At 39.5% G+C, this 21,269-nt stretch overlaps 1 protein-coding gene across 2 annotated transcripts in view; it reads right to left on the bottom strand.

The window, feature by feature from the left end:
• Nucleotides 1-20,605, bottom strand: part of PKN2 (protein kinase N2) — a 56,879-nt gene extending 36,274 nt beyond the window's left edge. Inside the window, exon 1 of one of the 2 annotated variants that reach the window (XM_041128041.1) lies at nt 20,240-20,605. In XM_041128041.1, the coding sequence (XP_040983975.1) occupies nt 20,240-20,287 (48 nt within the window). In that variant the 5' untranslated portion in view covers nt 20,288-20,605. The remainder of the gene's footprint in view (nt 1-20,239) is intronic. The other variant, XM_030033112.2, reaches the window with a different exon arrangement.
• Between the last annotated feature and the right edge of the window lie 664 nt (nt 20,606-21,269).

A 21,269-nucleotide genomic window follows, 5' to 3' on the forward strand; every position in this document is an offset into this window, starting at 1 on the left:
ATGTTTACTATAATAAACTATCAAGGACCACAAATTAGATACTACTGCTTTAAAAAAAAAAAAAAAAAAAAAGGAACCCATATATATAGCTTTCCTACTGCCATGGCCTAATGACTCAACCTCACTTTGATTGCTGGCTCAAAGACTATCTATTTACACAGGTGAAATCAAGATGCCAGCCTTCAATTTCTGTACTCCTGGGAAATGTTTTAAGTATAGCTGCTGAAAATAATGGGTAGTGGTCTGAGCATGTCTTTTAATACACAGAGTCTATTCTGGCTGATGTGGTGAAAGAGAGTAGTAATGTTGTTTATGAAAACCCAATGGGGCCCCACACTTTTTCCTCAGGTCAGTTCTGAGCCAAATAATTGGTGAAGCACGTGCCTTGCCAAACTGCATTTACCAGCCAAACTCCCATTTAAGAATAAAACATCTCAATTGCTGAAGGATGGAAATGATACTGCTGAATAGAAGAGAGTACCATGAAGCTGAACATATCAGAGAATGCTGCTTAACTGCTTAAGTTGTGTAAACTGAATGACTTCCAACACAAAATGAGATTCTCAAATTGTCACCTCTTAGAAGAAAAAGGTAACGCTAAAATCCTGGGTGTTAATACCTCCCAAAGAGTTGCTCCTAAGAGCACAGTATAGCTGCACTGTGTTATACCACGTATTTACCACAGAGGATACTGAATAGGGCAGGAATTCAGATCACTTATTTCTGGTAGGAATTGTTATAGAAATGTAAGTGGAGCCTTAAACTACAGCATGCTTAACAGCTGCTGTGTACTCAGGCACAATATTATTTACAGTTCACATTGACTTGCTACTAGCACACACTCAAGTTGTCTTTAGGGAAAAAAAAAAAAAGACCGTATCAAAACTCACAGAAAAACTGTGTATATTTTTCCTAAAACTACTAGCATTCATTTTTGTATGCTCTTGAATTTTAGTAACCGTTTCAACAGATGATAATAGACAACTAAACAATAAGAAAACCTCTTTAACAGGTATAGTAAAAAAAGCCTGGCTATTTAATATAAGCATACTCATTTCAAATATAAAAATAGGATTTTTCATCTTATGTATAATTACCATAATCCAGAAAGACTGTTTATTAATTTTTCATTTCATTTTGAAGAGCTGCAAGTACAGATTTGGAACTATTAGGTCTCTTAGTACAATTTTCTGAATAATCTTGGCGGGGGTTGGGGGGGAGAAGTTTTTCTGAGCTAACTGCCAAGGTCCCTGAAACTCTCTATAGTAATTCCTGAAACTACAGTAGTCTTTGATTTTAAGAACAATGTTAATCAATTGCAAACTTCCCTTCCCCCTGAAGTCATTCATAAAACCAGATGTGACTGCTTGTCTGGATTACTGGAACTACATGGACTATTTCCTCCTGCCCAGAAGCAAATGTGATTGTGGTCAAGATCTCAGCACTCACCCAACATCAAGAACAACAAAAAAAACCCCAAACCTTGGAGGCTTAATAGATTTTGGCATTAGTTTGCTGTGCTAACATGTCGCAAATCAGGATTTAAACTTAATCTAAGTCACAGGTCTCTGCTTTGTAACAACAGGCTGCTTAAGGCACAAAGATCCATAGTGCATTGCATTATACGTGGATGAATTCGAGTAGGACACTGATTAAACAGGGTTCAATTCCTATGCGCAAACAGTAAGTGCCTGGCTACATGTATAAGAGATGAAATACATTTAAAAAAAAAAAACCAAAAACGAAGCGTTCCTTAAAATAGGGATGTTCAACCTACAGTCCTCAATCAGCTGATCCCCTCTGCCTCCCTCTCCCAGTTTCAGATGTTGCCCCGATGAACACTTCAGGAGTAATGTTTACTTTTAATCACGCGATAGCTGCTGGGCTGCAGCACTCAGTCCTACAGCACCTGTATGAAAAGCTGTGTGGCCTGCTGCAGCCAGAACGTCACACCTAAACAGGTGATAAAATTCCCTGGCGATTCCTCGCTAACATCTAGGCTTCCAGCCACAAGTGATCCCTGATTAGGCCAAGGTTTACTAACGCAAAGAGCACGCTCCCCAAAAGTCTGTAAGCAGCACAGACTTGCTTACAGAACAGGAAGTTGTGTCCGTGAAGTGATGTGGCAGCACTGATTATAGAAAGGGGCATAAGAAAGAGAGACTTCCTCGCCATGGAAGGGAAGGAAAACATTTTAAGAAATGCTGCCTTCAGCTGCTTCTCATTGTAGCAGCTCCTGCTGGTTTTATGCTAGGAGAAGGACCTGCAAGAAGGCTTGCAAAGAAATATGACATTAAAAGAAAATCCTCACAATCACCTTTCTGATGATTGCTAGGACTCGATGGAGCCTATGGCGCAACATAAGCAATGAGCACTTGAATCTGAGGTCAGTAGATGGCTACAGTATCCAAGAAGTGTGACTAGGTATTCTGGCAACAGGCATTGTACAGACACTTCAGCAGTTTCCAAACTTTCATCTATAACTTCAAGTTCCTACTTCCAGCCAAAAAAATTCCAGCAGAGCCCAGCACAGTGGAGGCAAACCTTACCCTCTCTAGTTTCAGATGTGCAAAAGAAACAGCACAAATCCCCATTACAATGAACGAGGCCTTCCATCACAACTTTTATTTACATGTGCATAGGAACAAGATCAGCATATGAAACTACACCTGTAACAATGCCACTCCTCCATTCTCTGCGAGACCTTGCTGTCTTAGTTTTAATTTAGCATCTCATTTTTAAGTGCATGTGAAGTACCAATGATTATCAGTGGTGCTACAGTAAATGAGTTAGTATAACAATTTAAAGAAGCAGAATACATACTCAGAAGAAAACTGCATTTTACATAATTAATATGGTTTCAAGCAGACCACACACAGTAGTAGAAGCTCTATTAAATGCCAAAATATAAATGAGCTCTTTCAAGTTACAGGGAAAAAGATTTTATGAACTGTTAATACCATATACTACATGCAGGAAGTACCTCCAATAATGATGTATCATAGAACTGTGCTAAGACTACTGAAGTAATTCCCCCTAAAATGCAGCCTCACCTAGATGCATACAGTAGAAGCACTGCAGTGATAACTTCTCATCTAATTCCTGTAACATTATCATAGCATGTATTCATAATATGATAAATACACACACTCCTGTTTAAAAGATGAGGAAAACCAGGTGGATTAAATGACAGTTCAACAGATGAAAAAGAAGCAAGTTCAAAGCAGCACAATGTATTTTAAGAAGAGAACTCCCTTAGGCACAGATTCTGAAGTGGAGCTGTACATTTAACATACTCAGCAGCAAAAATGGACATGGATGTGTGTCGTATCTCCTACTGCCAACACTGGAATTCCATGCACAAACTGGTTTTGCATTTTCCAAATTTGACCTGGAAAATTTAGTCTTCTTTCGAGTCATACTTTGGGGAAAAATTCTTAAGATCCCATCACACAAACAAAAATATGAAGACTGGTAAATAGCAGAGAAATTGCTATTTTTGTGTGTTTGACAGTTTGAGGCTGCTTTGAAGAAAAAATAAAAACCCACTTAAATTTTAAAATTGATAGCAAAAATAAGCATTAAAAAGGATTTAGGTTTTGGGCTTGTTTTGTTTGTTTGTTTGTAATTTAAAACAATTTCATATAAACATGGAGCTATTGTTTTCTTCATGGGAACATCTGTAATTTTCTGTACCATGTAAATATATAAACAAATTCATCCTCATGGCCTAGAATTATTTCTTGAATATATACAGTATGTACTTTTAAAATAAAGTGTATATTTTAATATTCTTGCCAAATACTACATATGGGTATGGACAGTATCCATTTCTTTTAGAAATTAATACAGTCATTTTGAATTACTGCTAGAGACTAAAACAAGGGTTTTTTTGAGAGAAATTCTTATCACTAGACTTGCCTCAGTTTGACTTGACTGATTTCTCTGTAGTTACATTAAGCTAAAGTTTGGCACAAGCAGTTGTTTTACTGCTCTGAAACGCTTGAAGTCCAACATAACTTACTGAAGAAATGGTCATGCAAATGTTGTGTGGAGAATTTGCTTCTAAGTACTAGTAATACAGAAACTAGTAATCTGTCCACAACAGAAAAACACTCTTCTCATTTCCCAAATAAAACAAATAGTAAGGTATCTGCTGAAGTTTGTGTTAAAGCAAACACCTAAAAAAAAAGCATTTCTGCTGCTACAGAAAGTTAGTATAGTTTTATGTCACCCCAATATAAATACTTTTATTGTTATTTTCATATAAAATATTTAACTAATTTTGTCTAACATTCCAAGCAGAATAATATTACACATATAGCTCAAGATATTGGAAAAAATACTACTACTCTATTATCCAAGCTACAGGATATGATATTTAATTTGGTAGAAGAGATTTTCAAAGGTAAAAAGGTCAGTCAACAGACATGAGTCACAATCATGCCTTATGACTTTGATAACTCCTCCTCAAACACAACGCACACTGTACAAAGGTGATAGTTGGGCATGCATCCAAAAAAATATACTTACCTTAATGTAAAGTTAACATTACAACTATACATTTTCAATGGCTGTAATGTTAACGTTAAGATAAGCATGTGTGGTTAAATTTCTGCTTGTGAAGAATTTTTAATCACTACGCAGAAATATCACAATAAAACCCCAAGGAACCCAAACCCCATTTATTAATACTTAATGACAAACAGGTCCACTTCCATTTGTAAGGTGGTTTTCTTCTATTACGGAAAAAAAAGAATTAGATAATAGCTACTATTACCTAACTAAAAGGTATTATTACCTATCTCAGATAATGCAACAGATTGACCATTCTGCTCATCCACAAATTACAGTATCAGCCATTGCCACATCTGTAAGTGGCGGTACTTAAAAGTGTTACAGATTCGAACTAAACTACAGGAGAAGAATGCTAAAATGCCTTACTACAAAACCAAGTCAGTACAATTTGGAACTTCTCTGTTCTTTTGGTGCAAGTTAAAAATCTTAAATCATTGAAATGATGTAAAAGAAATCCTAGTTAAATGGGAATTTCTCAATAACACATACAAGTGTCAGGACACTGTTAAAGAACAATTTGCTAATTTCTTTAATCTGAAAAGCACAAAAGTGATCCATGTATGAGAATCTCCATTTCTGGGATGGATAATTATAATAATAAAAAAAAAAGTCTCTCTGTTTCTGGCAATTCCAGCTTTCAGCACAGACAGCTGATATGTTAGTCCATTTAACTTTACTATATTTTACAGGAGCTATTTTTAGCCATTGCAAAACTAATGGAAGAGCTGAGAGTCTACATTCCACTCTAATTAAGACATCATCTTTAGCAGCCAACTATTTTGTACATTATAAATGCAGCAATACATATCAGAGATAATACTAACATCTGTTTTATCAGGCAACAGGCCAAGTGGCTGAATACTAGATCATGGTAAAGGAACCAGATTTTTTTGCTTTCTAGGACTGTGCAAGAGTGCCTTCACCACAGCTTATGGGTGCCCCAGCTTGGTAGCTGAACCTGTTATTACAGGAAAAGGTTTGTATTTATACCAAGGAACTATGTCTTTATACTCTAGGATTGAGAACTCTTTCACAGTAGTTTTGGCTGTTATACCTGAAATTACTTAAGTTCACACCCTACACTCCAACCAGCTGGAAATGTTGTTCCTGTTTTCATCTCCAGCAGTAAAAGGATGGAAAAGCCTCCTTAAATCCTTTCCTCATCTTTACAGGTGGTCAGTAGAAAAGATCACTTTTCACTATTGGGGAAAAAGTATTGCCACACCCAAAGTTCTGCTTGCAGAGATGCAGGCATCTCATTCCACACTTTTCCAGTAAAAGTTTATGGATGAACACAGAGTTATTTATAGAAGCATTACTTCACATCCCCATTTGTCTGAGACTTTTACAGAGCATCACTGATGTATGCTGTGATACATCTGAATAGTGTTTTTGCAACCTTTCTTTCTCTGACCCTTAAAATACAGTAGGAGATTTCTCACTGGCTCTTAATGTCCATTTTCTATTTAAGAATTCCCTAGAAGTCATGAAGAAACAGAAGCCCATCTTAACCTACAACACAAGCAAAAAGAAAATTTCCTGACTTAACTGCTTTATATCCTATAGCAATGAAAAAGAGGCAGGTGATTTCACTTACTGATTACGTGGACTACAAAAAACTCTTAAAATTTACATTTCAAAATACAAGTCTGCATAAAGTTTTGGTTTTAAAAACTTTCTACATTTTTTTGGTTTTTAGGAGTCCTGATCCCCCACTGACCTGCCAGTAATCCAAATCTAGCTTCTTACAACCCAAAATGAACCTCTGACATTTATACAAAGTTGACAGTGAAAAGTGTTGAATAAAAGTCTAGGATTTTAGCTGAAGGACTTCTTAATGCTCATTTAACAGGTTTTACTCTTTATGTTCAGTCTCAGTACCATCTCCCAAGTAAGCTGTTTCCCATTTTGCATATATACTTGTGTAGGACTCTCTTCCATCTAAGTCTCGTTACTAGCACAGTTTCAATATCAGCTAAATTAAAAATGGGAAGCATCAGTTTCCAAATAGCCAATGCACCGATGAGACCTGTAACGTAACAGAAGTAAAGCAACGGAAAACAACAGCTTTTCAATGCATCATGTATAGATGTGCCTACAAAAGTAAATCTTAAAGGATATGCTATAAACCCAAGTTTACATAATAATGGCAAAAAGTTCTCTCCTTGCAACAGCATTAAAATAGGGGAACAACAGGTTGCTTTTAATACTGCTGAGTATTCAAAAAACCCACAATGAGGCATACTTGTTAGTGATTTCAATGCCCTTCTCTTTTCAGAGTGGGTAAGATTACACATGCATTCTGTGTGTTTTCCAGCACCAATCATGTGAATGGAATCTTGAACTTGGTATTTAACCTGTTTATCCTAAATTAATCCATTTTTTAATATTAAAAGCCTCAACCTATTTTACAGGGCATATATACACAGCAGTTTTCACACACACTTACTATTTTAAAAAAACGTTCTAGGAATATTTGTTGCCAATATTCTAGTGTAACTAATTCTGATATGCTCATAACTTTCAAGACATTCTTCTTGAAGGCTAAAAGTTTTCCACTTCATTCCAGTTAAGAAGCATTTTAGTTAGCAGCCTGAGAAAAACCTTTAGTTAGTAATCAAAACTATAGCATGAAGAATATGTTAAACAGAAGTAGAATATTCTGCTTTATCAATAACCAGAGCTACGAAAAATACTCTAGATATGACATTCAGCAGAACCTTCATGAAGTCCTTTGAGCTAAAGAAAGAAATTACTGCAGTCAGAAGCTATTTATGGTTGAAGTTTAACCTGCTGCATTCCCAAGAGTATCTACTATGTATTCCTCTATAATGAGCTATCTAATCTAAAGCATGTCATCTTTAGGAGATAAAAATACACTAACTTTTGACTGAGAAATACCAGCAGGAAGACTTCTTTTACTTGATCAGAGTGACCAGCATATTCTGACAGAAACTTAAATTTTAGAAGGTCATGGCTATTTCCTAGCTGTATTTGAAGGCAGGGGGAGCAGTCTGTGAGTGGGGTTGTGTGTGTGTGTTTTTTGAGGTTCTCTCAAGCATTCTATTAAAGAGGTCAAGAGTCAAAGGAGAAAAATAAAAAGCAGTCTCTATAATAAGAGAAGAAATTAAACTACACAAAAATAAAGTACAGTCTTAATCTGTCTACACCATCTTCCAAAATAAGATACTATATTTAGCTCAGGCCTCTCAACTGCACACTTCTCTGACCTCTCTGAGCATTACTAGTTTCTTCCCCCCCCCCCCCCCCCCCCCCCATTTTACCTAGCCAGGATGCAATGAACTGGCATTATTACAAACATTCTGGGGTACAGCCAATGCTTCTGCCTAGACACAGGTTCTCCCCGTTTTCTGAAGATGACAGAACCACAGCCAGCCCTTCCCTTCTCCTTTTGCTAACCCTGAGGGAGAAAGTGGCATCTCTGATCATTCTCAGTATATGACACCAAAATGCTCTTTGCTGCTTTAACTCAGATTTGCAGGAATTCCCAGTAGGTAAACTTGACTATGTACTAAGCTTCAAGTATATTCATTACGATAAAGAAACACTTAAATACTTCAGAACAGTAGACAGCTTATTTTATAACAGGGGAAAATTCATAAAAGTAACTAGAAACATCTGACATTTTCAACACACATGGTTAGCAAAGTGCAAGACAAAAATTAGTGGAGGAAATCTGCAGAAAACTTTACATGCTAGATGGAAATCAAGAAGAAAATAATTCAACTGCATACTTCAGAAAACGTATGTGAATAAATTCAGAGTATGGATGCCTGTAGTGAAGTTTAAAAAATCTGTTTACTTGAAGTACTATATAAACCTTAAATTGACAGTAAATTAATTCAGTTAAATGCAACAGACAGGAAGGCAGACAAATGCTAAAGAAATGAAATGTTACTTTTGAGTCCGTAAAACAGTATTGTCTATTATAGAAAGGAAAGAGCTACAAAAATGGGAGATCACTTGTGGAACTTGCATCTCCCTTGCCTTTCTTTCATACCCAAGGTCATTTGGTTCAAGAATCAAATTGGAGTTAAAGAAATCAGTTCCCACGTGCATGGCAGCTGCTGCCCTGACTGTGTCACTGAGTTACTCCCATCAAAAAGAAACACTTCAAAAAAGAACACTTTAATATTAGTGCTGGCTGCTAACCTGAAAAATAGAAGATGATACTGAATACTACTCCACAGCAGACCAATGTTCTTTTTCCTCCTGCACTTAAGAAAATTCTAAGGATTTGTTTTTAAATCTGTTAGAATTAGTTTAATTAAAGCTTGAGAATACATTCACTCACTCTCTTGTACAGAATCCTAATACAGGTGAACACCAATTTTTAAAGCATTTAAATTAACAATCATAAATTGTTTCTGCATTTTGCAGTATGTTACAACAAAAGGCAGAATTCAAGAAAGGAGTTTGCCCCCCAAAACAAAAATTAGCTGCTGCTGAATGCCATGTACTTTGCCATAGATACTCATTTTATTTGAAAAGTGCACATACAAAATGAAAAGGAAAAAAAGTCAGATTTAGATATTACTTTGTGAAGTGGCTTATGTGATGAGGAATCATATTTGAACCAACTTGATAACAATGAATAGTTAAAACTGATTACACTTTTCTCCCAACAGATGAATACTTAGTTTGACTCAGACTAACTGGTATGAATAAAAAAGTAGAGAACAACAATTAAAAAACCCTCTGAAATAAAATTTTTTCTAATGTTAAAGTACTACCTGTTTTAAATTTCAAAATGTCATGTTTCCATCTCTTCAGGAGAGGAGAGACTGAAGACACATCCTAGCAACTTGAAGAAAAATCATTAAATAATGGGTTAAGTTTCAAGAACAAAATTTAAATAATCTTCCCGAGGATCTCTAATTATAGATTATTATAATTTGCAAATCATAACTCTTAACATCCAGTCATTCTCAGCCTAAAACACCAGCTTCTTATGAGCTTATAAATAAGCAACAAACTCAAATATTGAAGAAAACACGCTTCCATTAAAGGAGATTGCCGAGTCCTAAATGGGCAGCAGTTCAAGAATGCTACACTAGTAGTCAGGCATGTACGATTTACAGTACTTTTACTTTTCTACTGCTGCCACTAAGTTTAGAACATGTTCTACAAAAAGGCCTTGCTGATTTTAAAAAGTTCTGTAGATCTGTAGTATGCTTATTTTGGTACTTTCTGATACAAGTCTTTGAAACAGTGTCTTCAGTCTGTCTTCTATAATCTTTTGCTAGAATCTAATTTACTGTATTCTGTCTCCCCACCCCATTATGCCCATGTAGCTCCCCATGTGCTCTGGACAGGTTGTCAGCAGCATACATCCTTACAGCTTCAGAGGTTAATAATGTAATTTTGTCTTTTATTTTTAAGAAAAGATGACGTTTCTTTGTCATCATTTGTCCTATAATTTTAGCCCACACGATTTCAGAATTAGGGAAGAAATAATCTTGTCATGTCATATGCAGATCTGTCTATAAAGGGAACATCCTCTTAAAACACGTTCCACTTAATTGTTTTGCAAAGTCTTCCTGTATAAATAAACACATGAAGTAGAAAAGCAGTGGATGGTTTTACATATTATGCTTGTAAAAAGCAACAGGCCACACAGTCAATTTGCATTCCTCCTAAATTCTCAACAACAGTTTTGGAGGCTTTCGGACTTAGGTTACTTAAAAATCCAAGTGATAAGATAATATGCATCACAATGTTGAAAGAGCAATTTCAATCTCATACCTAATAACCTAAGTGATGTAAACAGTGCAAGTCCTAAAACCTGTCATGGAAGGGGTTATGTTCCTCTTCCTGCAGAAGAGGAATAAGAAAGGTAGGCAGAAGAACAGAACTAAGCAAGTTTTTTCCATTTATCTAAGGACTGGCATAAAGTTTCTTGCCCACATTACACAAATAAGCCAGTTGTTAGTAGAGAGCTTTGGAACATCTGGAATCACTAAAAACACTCTCCTTGTTTATTCTAAAGATAATCCTTCACCCCAACAGCACAAACAAACAAACAAAAAGTCCCAGATTATAATGGCATAGGTGAATTATGAAGACAACACACCCAGAGTTTGTCAATGTGTACAAGGAGAAAGAATTGATTAATTTTGAAAATGAATTCAACACCATGAGAACTCTGAAAACATTTAATCACTTTGTTACCTCAAATTTGTTACTTCTGCACCATATTTTCAGGCCTCCCCCCCCCCCCCCGCCCAATTTGACTAGACCTCTGAAGCACAGCATCAATCTTGTACACAGTAGTTCAAAGTCCTTTAAGTGGTGCTTTAATTGATGCTCATGTGACCATTAAGAGGTATGGTGTTATTGCAGATGTTCAACTTGTAATTGTTTGGGGTTTTTTTCCTAGTAAATATTCAAATGGCTCACAGTTATTGAACTATTCAACAACTGCCAAATGTGTTCATACCACACCGTAATACCTCACACTCTTCATTATCTTTATGGAAAGTAACTTTATAGTATTACTTGCACATTAAGTTGTCTTCACTCCAAAATTCAATCCCATCCGTTTCAGTTGTATACTTACTTTTTCTTTCACTTAAGTTAGAGAAATAACAAAAAGACTCAGGATTTTTCAAAACTACTCCTTGCCTTGAGCATGTAAAAGGTTTAACAGCAACTTCTGAAAGCTAGCAAATAAAGTTGTGGTCATATCCCCACACTCACCTTAGCATACCACTACAAAACCTTAATGCTGTTCTCAACCTTCAACATCAAACTAAATGAAAATACATCTTCCATCCATACATCATGTCCAAACCAATTCTATTTTCAAAGCTTTTTCAGACAAACAGGTTTTCACTGTCACATGCAGCATATTGTGAGACCTTCCACTTGAAGAATACAAAGCTAGAAAAGAATTGCCATAGACAGTGCATAGACAGCTCGTTATCTGTATTTTCATCTGCAGCAGAATGGGACTCTTTTCACAGTCCCTAGCTCAAAGCCACATACGTGAGTGTAAATCTCAGCCTGTAACCTGATAAACATTTTACTGCATAAACCAGCATTGCAGACAAAAAAAAACACCCTAAAGAACTAGCAGTCCTATCCTCCCCTAACAGTTTGTTCCTGCCCCAGACCATTTGCTGATATATGCCAGTACAAATCTTTATATGGCCACACAGTGAACTGGGTTGTGAACCTGATCTGGCTGAAAATTAATTTAGGGGGAAAAAAACCAAACACCAAAACAAAACTAACAACAAAATCTGTTCACCATATAGCTGTCTGTGCAAATGTAAAGCAACACAACATGGCACATACTCGTTTTCAGCAGCAGTACCAGCTGACAAAGTCTGACACTTTCTTTCAACAACAGCCTCAAGTCTGTATGAGCAAAGCTTCCAGTCCCAGCACACGGCATGGTCAATGAACCAACTAGAACTTCTGCATTGTAAATTTGCCTCACAGACCTGCCTTGCATCTTAGTAATCGGCAACAAAAACCCCAAACTGAATAAACCTTTTGACAGTTTTCAAAAATAGATGTGTTAAAAGTTCCTAAGTTCATAAGCAAACTATAGTGCCAGCAATATACTAAACCATATCATGAATACTATTTCCTGTTTAATTAGCCAGTTTCTGTTTGGGACTTCAAAAAAAAAAAAGATGACTTCTTCTTTTAATCACCAACTCTCAATTTCTCCTCAAAAGTTACATGAAGTTTATATATAAAAAAACCCCAATTATACACATACATACAGATAGATACAAAAATAATTTCAGAACAGCTATGCACCACAATTATTTGCAAGTACTATGTCTAAATCAGGTAAATAACAATTACACCTACTATTAGCTCTTATTCCTTTTAATAACCTATTTATTTCCATAGTCTAACAAATGTGAGTACACAGAAGGATGTTACATATGTACTTATGAAGTTCATGTATATGTATTTGATTTTTAAATTTCATAAAGAAATTGTACATGATAGTGACCTTGAAGTGCTTTGAGTATTAACTTTTATGAGCTAACAAAAAAGGTGTATCAGCCCTTACATTCTAAGAGCTGAGCAATATTCTCTGGGTTTAAGGCCCAGCAGTAATTCAGAATACTACTGTTGTAGTAATCCACATGAGAAGTTCTCCTTTCTGACCTGATCTGCTTGCAAGTGTTTCTATCACACTAACAGACAGAGCCTCACATTATTCCTGTGATTTACCCCAGAACTCTGATACAATCTATTAGCACCTCGGTATTGCAGACTTAATTATGCCTTCTCTTGGCTATAGATCTGCCGCCTATTGTATTTTGTGACACTCTAATAACAATTGTGGGAAGTTAGTGGAAAGCTGTCCCGCTGGTTCTTGTCAATAGAAATAGCACTGGTTCTACTACTTTCATTTTCAGGTTAACATGTTCTTGTGTTTAATGGAAACTTAAAACCTATGAGTCCTGCTACCATGTTGCAGGATAGCAAATGTTTGAAAAACCTCAACAGAAAAACCAGTTTGCTTCAGCACCGGACTACTATACATAACACTACAGACATGAAACAGATATTATAGGCTTTTGATTCAAGCTCTCTGATCTGTACTTATTTAGAGAACAAGTCAGAAATTCTCTGTCATTTAAAAAACACATCTCCAGTGAAGGAAACAAGGCTTAAAGAAATCTACAGGAATTGGAGGCAGAAAAAGCTAACTAATTTAGTCATGTCCACACTAAGGTTTTTACCAACATAGCCCAGTTCCCTGATTTGCATAATGGGCCAGAGCAAACCCTCCCTGGGTCCTGCCACATATCAACATTTCTCTATGGCACAAAAAAAAACAGGAAAAAATCTGCATATATTAACCTTTCATAGCCCAGCCCAACCCTTCCCAGTCAATCATTTCTTATTTGGTACCTAATAGCTATTGACATCTGTAATAAAATAGCAAAGGCTGTTAGTATAGATGCAGTTGTCCTAGCAAGATACATTTATGCTAATATTCCTCTTTTTCCCCCGGTTGCCCAGCAGAAGCAACAAACTACACTGGTGAGAGCAGAGCTTTGCCATCGTCGTGCATCCACTCCAGAAGTGCTCTGTACACTGTAGCAGCAAACAGGAACTACAGCCAAAGTGGGCGTAATGTTGATACACAGTATAGGAAACTGCATCTATACTCAGTATCAGGAAAAATAGAAGGTGTGGTCTACTCTTAAAAAACAATCAGATTACCACTACCTACAGTTGGTAGTCCCACAACTGAGCCATAGTAACTGATCACATGAACTCTCTCAACTCACTCTATTTGTGAACTTAAATGCATCAGCCTGATTAGCTCGATTTCAGCCTCTTTATTACCCACAGTACAACAGCAGCAGAATTCCCAGCAGAGCTGGTCCATTTAGATGAACATAAGCCTGTAACTGCACACTACTATCCTGTTCATATTAGTGTCTGCTCACCACAGAACTCAGCCATATCTTCCTCACCAGCTGCCGGAAGTTACACTGGCAAAGTTGATGGATGCCACAAAACTGTGTTAGTTTGACACACAGTCGCAGAACTTCTGAAGGTTTGGGAAAGCACCCCACAAAGCACCATGAGAAAACCCACAGAGCAAAACTTTGCTCCACAGGATGCATGCCCAGACTGCCATTCAAGTAGTTAACTCACTGATGAGCGGTCAAACAGTAAGTAATCAGTAACTGTAAAATGGCAGTAACAAAAATGGTGTGGACTTGTGTCAGTGTGACACAATTATATTGCTGCAGTTCAAATAAACAAACTAATCGGATATAATGTTACTGTAAGGACAGGCCCAAAGCAGTTTGTTAACTAATGATACTACTAGTTTCTGTTTCAATGTAGTACTTTGGAATGGTATCTCAAAGTAACAGAACTCATGGATTGGATCCTACAACATAAATCTCATTTCTTTAAAAACAAAACACACACGCCCCTTCACAAACACTAGCAAAGAAGCAATTTTGCTTGTGCCAGGAACTGCAGACCAAGCATTAATAACTAAAGCTTCAAAGTACTATACAAATGCCTTGCCCATGTCACAGAGCAGTATCTCATGAGAGATGCTTCAGCTCAGTCCATTCCTGAACCCATTCACTTACTGGATCCATGTAGAGAAAACAAAACAAACCAACCAATCAACCAACCAAACAGCCTACCATCAATCAATTTGTACCAGTTGTACAAGTGATTTCTAGAAAAAGCAAAAAGAAAAAGCAGACTGAGACCCTCAGGCTAGATATAAGACACCATAAGACTTTGTTACTCTGAATCTAAGTAGAGGCCATGTAATGTCTTAGTTTCTAATTCAGCAAAGCACTGAGACATTGATGAAGAGATTCTTAATCCCACCATTAAGCCCTCAAACCACCATTTCCCAATGTAAAGGACATGTTTATCTAGTTATTCTACTACAGATTTTAGGCTACACTGTAATGAATGACCATTCACAATGTATAAAACTGTTCCAGGAGAGCTATTACAAATACTGTAACTAAATATACTTTTCTACTAGCCATCACTAATAATTTATCTTGAGTTAAAATAACAGATCCGCATCTTAGAAAGACATCTGCTCTGATAAAGAAAATGCAAATGTATACAAGTCTACATCATATACAAGTCCCTATGTTAACAGGCAGACTGACAGAATTCAGAAGATGGAAAAAAAAAAAAACCCAAACCAAAACAAGACCAAAACCCCCACCCATGCACCTACCTAAAGGTATTTTAAGGACTGTTTATGTTCCACTGAGAACAGGATGTATATTTTACTAATACAAGTTTTGAACAGAGTACTGTTTAAAAAGTAATATATATCCACAAATGGAAAAAAATTGAAGTGCTTCTCTAAATCCACCTAAATCTGGAAGTGTTTGTAGGGACCTGAGAAGTCCCAAGCAGCTGTACACACATTTTCATGTCTAAACTGCAGTAGACTAGTTCAGGATACTTTAATTTGAATGTGACATTTTCTTGTTCTGAAGAAACAAGAGTAATTCAAAATTATTTGAGGCTAATCTGTCCTAGCTGCACAGTATTTCAAGGCAGTCTTACTGCTGAGTGTTCAGCCTAATTACAATGTCTGTTCAAAACAGATTAATTAGGTTACTTGTACCTTTTTAAGGTGTCCTTAGGCACTTGACCACAGCTAATAATAAATACCCAGTACTTTTTATCTCTAAAAAAGCAAGCATCATTACCTCTATTCTAAAGATGAGGAAACTGAGACATGAGTAAGCAGACTCCTCAGCCTAATGTCACCTAGCTGAGAGCAGACCAGCCAGGAATGAAATGCAGGTCTTCAGAGTCCCATCTAGTAGTTTAACCCAACACGGTGAGGTACAAGTGCTTAATTTTATATACCTTTATATACAAAACATAGTTGTGTAATCTAAGACTCAACTGTCCAATTTATATCATGCAGACTAACAAAATACTGAGCATTTTTCAGTCAAACTCATTTTATGAATATTCTTGTCCCAGACATGAAATGGAAAAATAAAACAAACTAAAAACTATACCGGATGTGCCATCGTGTAAGTGTAATTTACATGTATTTCAGTTGTGGTACTGTTCATCACTACTTTGAAAAAAAAAAGTTACCAGTGGCCTTTGAACACGATTCTGTCATGAAATTTATGCTTCAAGATCCCCAAGTACAGCATCTTTGGAAATTAGATGACTAAGGCTTCCATCAAAAAAAAATATCCATTTAAAAAATCCCTTTATTCTGACCAATACAGAAATAAAGACATTTTTGCCAAGGTTTTGTAATTTTAGAAACATGCATCATGGCTGAGTTTGAAAAACTCATTCCAAGTAGAGCCTTTAACACTTCCACTTGAAGCAAACGAGGGTCTATTACATGCCTATTTACTTTAGGGCATAGCCCAAGTTCTCTATCTTGACCAAACAATTTCATTTAAGCAAATAAAACCAAGTAATATACTGTTTTTTTCAGGCATTAAACAGGTATTGTTTTGGAAGCACAATTTTGAGTGAACCAAAAATTTTCTTAAAATAAATCCTGTAACATTAATGAGAAAAGTCTAAAGTTTAAAACAGTTACATTACTGTCTAGAAAAGAAGTAGTAGAGAACACCTAGAAGTACAAAAGTGCAATCACTTTGCATACCCAATAGCTTCATTTAAATATTCTAAGTAATAATTTCTGTTACCCCAGCCATATCAACTTACTATGCTGTCATGTACCATCACAGCAAAGAAAGCACACATCTTTGGAAATACACACTCCCTCACAAAAACGTCTTTTTTTTTTTTTCAATAATGATTTAAAAAAAAAAAAAGACCCTTCTTCATATGAAACTTAAAAGATTTTATTTCATGGATGACTGACTTAACAACCTACAGCATCATAAGTTCATTTTTGAGGACACAGGGTTGCCACTTCCACCAGGAAGCAAAGAGTTAAAGGCTGTGCAATTAACCTGAAAGCTAGCACTGGAGAGGCTAGTTTACCTGCTGGACAAAGTTCTAAAAGGATGCAAGCCCAGTGAAGGACAGCAGAATTTTCGAAGGGAAGGCAACATCAGCAATACTGGTTCTTACCCAAGCTCCTTCCCTCTCCTACAAAAGAATCTGTACTGGAGATAAAAGGAGGTAAAAAGGTAAGCTGTCTTTATGTAATCTTTCAATCTTTGGTAATCAGGTAATTTTGCTGGTGAAGCTACTAAACAGAACAAACTAAAAAGAGGATTCGTTTACTGCCAAGTTTATTTCCTACTACGTATTTGCTAACTACTGAGGAATAAGTGTTATATTTTTCACCCTGAACAAATTTATGTGAAAACTTGCTTAGAAGCAAGAGACACTTTCCACATCCTATTAACTGTCTGTGAAATGTTTAAAGGAAGATATAGAAGAATAGAGAAAATATTTTGTAGAGAAAGCAGGACAGAAATGTCTAGTGGATATTTGCTAGCAGAAGTTTTTAAGAAACTGCTCTATCAGATACAGAGTCACTTTTTTAAAATATAAAACCGTCACTATGAGAAGTGTGCTCTAAGGCCTATTTAAGGCCTGTTTAATTAAACCCCATACACTTTGAAACAAGTACATATACCACGCCTATGTTTTACCACTTTCTTCTTAGCAGTTAGTTATTTTGCCCTTTTGTTTTTCATAGTTTCTCAGAATCCGCTTCACATCCTGTTAGTCAGTAGTTGAGAAAGTTTGCCAATCTTTATATTAGGAGAGTTCAATTGATTCACAACTACTGATCCACTTTTATTAACTTCATCCAAACCTAACAGTTAACTACTTACAGCACGATGGAGTTCGCAGGGCTATCATAACCAAGTGCATGCAGAACATACAATATCAATAAGCAACATGTTATATTGATCACTCACTGATACTCTAGATTCCATGTCAGGATCAAGCTCGGGATTATTAATGGGTTTAGCTTGTTTTCAGTAGGTATTCATGAGTATTAGCAAAACATCTAAACCACACATCGTTTGTGATCTAGATCAATGCAATTACATGACGCTTTCAACCTTTACTGTAGCCATGCATTCTATAACTTCCTCATCTTTCTGCGCACGATTGCAATATGCAAGTAAAAGCCCATTTTACATGTAAGCACTTTTAAAGTTAGAGTTCTTTAAATTGAGGAAGTTTCCTCCTGAAGAAACATGAGCGAAATGGCGCATCTCACACTTCACTGTAGTTCCCTTTACTTTGGGATCACGCCACTAAACTAGCTTTTATGCACAGGTATATGAAGAGTAATTTGTTTTGACGAATTCCCAAGAAAAATGATAGTTATGCCTTTGCGTTCCACTGCTAATATATGCCACTGCAAACAAAACGCTGCCTTTACAGTGGTTCTTCCTGATATGGAAGTTCCTCTTAAAAATACCTAAAAGTTAGCAGTTTACAAAGCTTAAACCCTACTGGGATTTCCGTGTTAACTTCGTAACCTTTCTGTCTTGCCCGAAGAACTGTATTTATTGGCACAGAAGTTACCACATATAACGGGAGAGACAGTACATCCAAAGGTTCTAATCTATACTGTTTTGTTTTTGGTTTTTTTTTTTTTTTTAAATTAGTATCACTGTCAGTCTCATCTTCCAAGAAAAAAAAAACCACAAAAAAACCCCCAAGCCCTCCCCACCCCAACAACAGTCCCCCCAAACAAAAAACCCCACTCATTTCTGTTTAAATTAATCTGAACCACACTCTCAGTACTTCTACAGAAATTCTGCTTCCATTTAGCTTACCTGTAACACTACCATAGTTGCTTATTCACACAGCTCACCACTTCAAACAGGTTTACCAGCTTATATATCTTCGTATCAAGTTTGTATTAACATAGCGATTCTTCCTAGACACTTATGAGCCACTGATTAAAGTTCAGCATTTTAGATGGATTCTTAGCCTTCAGCCATCTCATGCGCTACAATATTACGTAGACTGCTACATCTCAGTTGTGCCCTCTTTTCCTTTGTTACTCAAGTGAGCACACTGCTAACACTTGAAGTTACAGGAGAATGTAACAGCATTTAGGAAATAAAATGTCTCCTTTTTAAAGCATGCCTTTCTAATTTCTATTTGAGCATTAAATTCAATGCTTTCCATTTATGGCTGCCTTTCTTTGGCTAATTGTCCAACTAATAAATTCAGAGACACATTCTTTGTCTGGTCAACCGTAACAACTTGCATAGATTTAGTGATGTATATTAAAAAAAAAAAAAAAATCTAAAAAGAAGAAAAAAGCAAGCAAGCTTTCTTCTGGACAAGGAAGCGGAAGAGCTAGCAGGTTGAGCTGACATGTAAAGATAAGAGCACAACAGCAAAGCTCCCGAATTGCATCTAACCCTGCAGCTGACAAGCAGAAAAGTAACAGTTGCAAAGGCAACCAAAACTGGCCGAACTACAGGCATGGATGGGAAAAACCAACCCTCGAGTTTTCAGGGCCTTTTACGGCGTTGCGGGGTAGTCTGGGTTTTTTTTCGTGGCGACGAGAACCCTTGCCGTGTGCCAAATAACGTTGCTCGGACCATTTTCTCCTCTTCACAGGCTCTGAGTTCAAGGCCTACATAAAGGAAGCTGCTCCCGCTCCTGCGCGGTGCCGCGCAGAGGGGAAAAGCTCTTTGCTTGGCCCCGAGGCAGGCGGTGGGGCGGCTACCGGGAGCCCCTCCGGCCGGCGCCCCGGCGAGCGCCGTGCCCGGGGCGGGGGCGGCGAGAGCCGCCGGCCGCCGCAGCGGCTCCGGCGGGCGCGGGCAGCCTCCGCACTGGCGGAGGGCGCTCCGCAGCCGGCGGGGGCCGCGGCCGGGGCGGGGGGCGCGGCCCGGGGCAGGCCCCGCCGCAGGGACGCGGCCGCTCGGCGCGGGGAACGAGGGAGGCGAGCGCAGACAAAAGCGGGTCGCGGCCGGCAGCGGGGTGGGGCCGTGACCGGGCGGCGGCGCCTCCGCTCCCGGGGGAGAGCGGCGGGAAGCGGCCTGGGGTGGGCACGGGCTTCCGCCACCTCCCCGGCCCGGCCGCGGGGTGGGGTGGGCGCCGAGCGGCGGGCAGGAGGCGGCGGGGCGCGGCGCGGCGGGGCCGGCGGCGGCTCCGTCCTCCCCGCGAGGGAGGGGAGCGCGGCTGGGGCGGCGCCCGGAGGGCCGCCGCCGCCGCTTACCTGGAGCTCGGTGAAGAGGATCTCCCTCTCGGCCGCGTTGGACGCCATTGCGCTGGGGTCTGAAGTCCGCACCTGGACGACGCTGCTGCTGCCGCTGCCGCCGCCGCCGGCGGGGAGGGGAGCGAGGGAGGCGGGTCCGGGGCCGGGACTAAGGGCGCATCGGGGGCGGGGGGAGCGCTCCGTGCTCAGGCAGGCAGGCGGGGGGACGCGGGAGGGGCTGCTGCTGCCGCTGCCGCCCCCCCTCCTCCTCCTCTCATGGGGGTCGCGCCGGGCGCCGGGGCGCGGTGCCGTGCGGTCCCCGCCGGGCCGCGGTGCGCTCCCCCGCCCAGGCGCGGCGCTCGGCCCTGGCAGCGCTGGGCCGCCGCGGCTGCTGCTCCTGCGGCCGCCGCGGATGTCGCACCATTTGGCTGTCACCCTGTCGCAAAAGCGTCGCTGCTTTGCGGCTCCCGGAGCACGTGACGGTGGGGGGGGCAGGAGGGAGGAAGAGCGGGCTCCCTGGAGGCGGCCGGCAGCCCGCCCCCGCCCTCCCCGCGGGCAGAGCGGCGCGAGGCGCGGAGCGCGGGCTGAGCGCGAGGGCGCGCCTCGGCCCCCCCTCGGCCCCCTCCGCGCCTTCCTCCCGCGTCGCCGCGCTCCCCCGGCGGCGCTTCCCCCTTCTGTAAAGCTCCAGCGCTGGGAGTCCTGTCGTTTCCTCCTGTAGTTGGGGGGCGGGTGGTGGGGGGGCGGCGTGTGGCACATCGCTGGTGTTGGGGGTTGCTGGGGCTCGGCTCCGCCAGGCCTAGGAGGGTAAAAACTGGCCGGTTTTTAGCAAAAAGCAGCTAGCTCAGGAGGGAGAGGTCGTGCTTGTCTCAAGCGCCCGGAGAGAGGGCAGCCACCTGCCGCCCTGGGGACCTGGAGCAGTGGCCCAGGAGGTTGTGGTGAGTGGGGGCTGTTAATGCCGTTCTTACTAGTTTAAAGGGCTAAACGTGTGTCCTTGGGGTGCTTGGTGAGTTTCGGGGGGGTTGGCACTGCTCAGTTAGTCTGCAGAGTAATA

Source organism: Aquila chrysaetos, chromosome 12 (assembly GCF_900496995.4).
Source record: "Aquila chrysaetos chrysaetos chromosome 12, bAquChr1.4, whole genome shotgun sequence".
In the NCBI taxonomy this organism is placed as follows: Eukaryota; Metazoa; Chordata; class Aves; order Accipitriformes; family Accipitridae; genus Aquila; species Aquila chrysaetos.